The sequence below is a fragment of the Vicia villosa genome, linkage group LG4 (assembly GCF_029867415.1).
Source record: "Vicia villosa cultivar HV-30 ecotype Madison, WI linkage group LG4, Vvil1.0, whole genome shotgun sequence".
In the NCBI taxonomy this organism is placed as follows: domain Eukaryota; kingdom Viridiplantae; phylum Streptophyta; class Magnoliopsida; order Fabales; family Fabaceae; genus Vicia; species Vicia villosa.
In genome coordinates, this window is record NC_081183.1 from 28,309,021 (window position 1) to 28,312,227 (window position 3,207).

Genomic DNA, 3,207 nt, shown 5'->3' on the forward strand with positions numbered 1-3,207 from the left:
AAAAAATTACCTTGCGTAGCTGTTGATTTGTTAATTAGGAATGCGGCAAAGAGAGACATCACTCTAACTATTTAGGTTTAAACTTGATTTTTGTGGATATAGTTACGTTGTTTGAAAAAATTTGGCTACACAATCATATATTTAACCTATTTACTTAATTAAAAAAGTTTTTCTTATCACAAAAATAATTATAAAGTATTTGGCCCTAAATGATGATCTAAAAAACTAGTAAGTATAAGGCCAGTAAATAGTACTTCTGAACCACAAATTAGATTAATCGGTTCAGTATCTGGATCAGAATTTTTTATTTTTTTAGAAAGCAAGAGATGATATATAATGGAGAACTAAGGGTTCTCCAACCTTTTTACAAGGAGAAAGAAGAAAAAACAACCCCACAAAAGAGAAAGAAAATTACACTCCAATTAATATTATGAGAGAAATAGAATAGGACCTCTACTAAACTCATAAAAAGAATAATTGACATGGGTAATTTTCCCACAAAAAGACCATTTCCAAACTATTTATATTCCAAATTGTACCGTCTACTATCCAACCATCCTCCCGAAAGCAAACCCCATTCCTTGTCAACCACAAAGACCAACTAGTAGCAAGCCACACCACATCTAATTTTCCTTCTTTCACCTTTTGCTCCCAAAAGAAAGAATGTCAATTCATAAAATTAGAGAGACACTCTTCCTCCACACTATCCACTTTTCCCACCCATAACGCGATACCTCTCCATATATCCTTTACCGCTCTACACCCAAAAAATAAAACGTTTTCTCCATATCATAGTCACAATTGATTGGCTAAATCCCAATTTTTTTTTTTTTTTTATATTTTTCTTGCAAAAAAACGTGTCATTTATATATTTTTAATTTATTTTTAAAATTATGGCATATTTTTCATATAAATTTATATATATATATATATATATATATATATATATATATATATATATATATATATATATATATATATATATATATATATATATATATATATATATATATATATATATATATATATATATATATATATAATTAAATGATACCAAGGTGTTAAAATTTAATTTGACACGAAATCTCACCCATCAAAAGAACTTATCAAACGGGCATATTAAATAAAATAAAATTATAATAAATATATGATATATAAAATTTTCTTAATTTTTAAAATAAATTAAAAATATATAAATGATATATTTTTGTCAAAATTGTAAAAAAATAAATAAACAGATTTCTAATACGTCATTACTAGTTTGACCATAACTAGAATTCGAGAAAACGGCCGAACCCTACCTATATATATACATGACTGTATCCAAATTTCATCAAGCAACGATACAGTTACACAGCAATTCACGAATCAACACCGACGCAAGGTAAATTTGTTTTTCTCTTTTTCTTTAATAATGATTTCATTATCACAATTTCTTTTACACTTACAAATGTTATTCTTCACAGTTGTTTGATTTTCCCATGGCAAGTGACACAATGATGAAGAAAACAAAGCATATTGAAAACAAAGACAGAATTAGTGATTTACCTGACAGTGTTTTACTTCACATTCTCTCTTTTTTGAAAACAACTCCATACACGGTTCAAACTTGTATTTTATCCAAAAGATGGAAGAATCTCTGGAAAAAATTTCATGTTCTTTATCTAGATTCCGAATGGTTTGACACTCTTGAAGTTTTCACCCAATTCATATCTCAACTTTTGTCTCGTCACGATCAAGGAATGGCACTACATGCTTTCAAATTGTATATGTCTGGTCAACATATCATAGAGCCTGATCTATTCGAAAGCATTTTGAAATATGTTGTTTCATATAATGTCAAGCATTTACGAGTCTGGCTCAAATGTGATATTCAACACTTCCCGTCTAGTTTATTATCGTGTCACACTTTAACATCTCTTTACTTTCATGTTACCCCTAGTCATTATAATAAACAGAAAATATTATTTTCAAATTCTCTCAATTTGCCATCATTGAGCAATTTGGATATAGGAGCTGTCGCCTTTCTTGGTGGAACCGAGCCTTTCTCGGCATGCCCCAAGTTGATTAGGTTGAGGATTTCAAATTTCAGTATTCTAGGTGAACAAAACTTACTCATCTCAAGTACCACACTTGTCAAATTAACAATACAATTATATTGTAAGTCTGAGAATGACAACACAATTGAGCTATCTACTCCAAGTCTTCGTATTTTTGCTTTTATCGGTATTCCCAATAAAATTTTGTATGGGATCCATCTTAGTTCTGTTGAGCACGTAGAGATTGATGCATATACGTGGAATCGCCCAAAGGCTCCTTCAATTCTACTTAGCTGGCTGTTAAAACTTGCTAATATCAAAATTTTGACAGTCTCTTCCAATACTCTTCAGGTAATGTTATAGAGACTTTTTAAAGTGCTTGATTGCTATATTTATTCTAATTTTAAAAAATTATACGATAGAACTTCTTTAAAATGATTATGATTCACCGCGCACGTTACTCTTCATTTCTTAGGTTCTCTCCTTAGTTCCTGATTTATTAAAGGTCAAACTCCATTCCTTATGTAACTTGAAGAGACTGAACATAAAAAAGAAACGACTTGAATATGGATTATACAAGGCATTGGTAAGAAGCAAATTAGCACAAGTACCTGCTACTTCACAGAAAGAAGTTGCCAAATTACGAGAAGCATATAAACAAAGATCTACATTCATACCTAAAGGAACAGTTAGGTTTTTGTATCAAAACACAGCTTCAGTGGAAGTTTATGGTTATTCAGAAAGGTGAAATGTGCATTCTACTTTTGTTACGGATTTATCATTAATAACAACAGGCTTTGTAAAATAATGATCCAATATTGAGATTTAACTAATTTTGATGATTATGTATTACAGGAAAAGGATTGTGAGATTGAAATAAATTGGTTTGGGTGAGAACACAAGGAGAAGATGTTGCTACTACTTTCATCCCTGACTTGATAATATTGAGAGGAATGAAGATATCAGTTTAATGAAGCTGAGGTACTTATGGAGGATTAGATCAATTTCAATGCATGCGACTTTGATGCTGCGAGCTATTGTGACTATTTATACATTATGCTTTTCACTAATTTTTCTGTTTAAGTTTTACCACTATTGACATTGATATGGTATTCAAACTTTACTTGTTAGGCATGACAAAAATCCACTCTCGGCCTAACGCGGCTTC

At 30.4% G+C, this 3,207-nt stretch overlaps 1 protein-coding gene across 1 annotated transcript; it reads left to right on the forward strand.

Moving 5' to 3' along the window:
• Positions 1-1,481: 1,481 nt before the first annotated feature.
• LOC131596953 (F-box/FBD/LRR-repeat protein At1g16930-like) lies at positions 1,482-2,919 on the forward strand. Its single transcript, XM_058869678.1, has 3 exons — positions 1,482-2,390; positions 2,515-2,783; positions 2,895-2,919. The coding sequence occupies exons 1-3, from the start codon at positions 1,482-1,484 to the stop codon at positions 2,917-2,919; spliced, it is 1,203 nt and encodes a 400-aa protein (XP_058725661.1).
• The last annotated feature ends 288 nt before the right edge of the window (positions 2,920-3,207 follow it).

Bases quoted from the DNA above. Each gene is read 5' to 3' on its own strand.
- LOC131596953 (XM_058869678.1), top strand. From the start codon at position 1,482: ATGGCAAGTGACACAATGATGAAGAAAACAAAGCATATTGAAAACAAA. The intron at 2,391-2,514 runs GTAATGTTATAG...TTCATTTCTTAG, and splicing joins TCTCTTCCAATACTCTTCAG to GTTCTCTCCTTAGTTCCTGA. The intron at 2,784-2,894 runs GTGAAATGTGCA...TATGTATTACAG, and splicing joins GTTTATGGTTATTCAGAAAG to GAAAAGGATTGTGAGATTGA.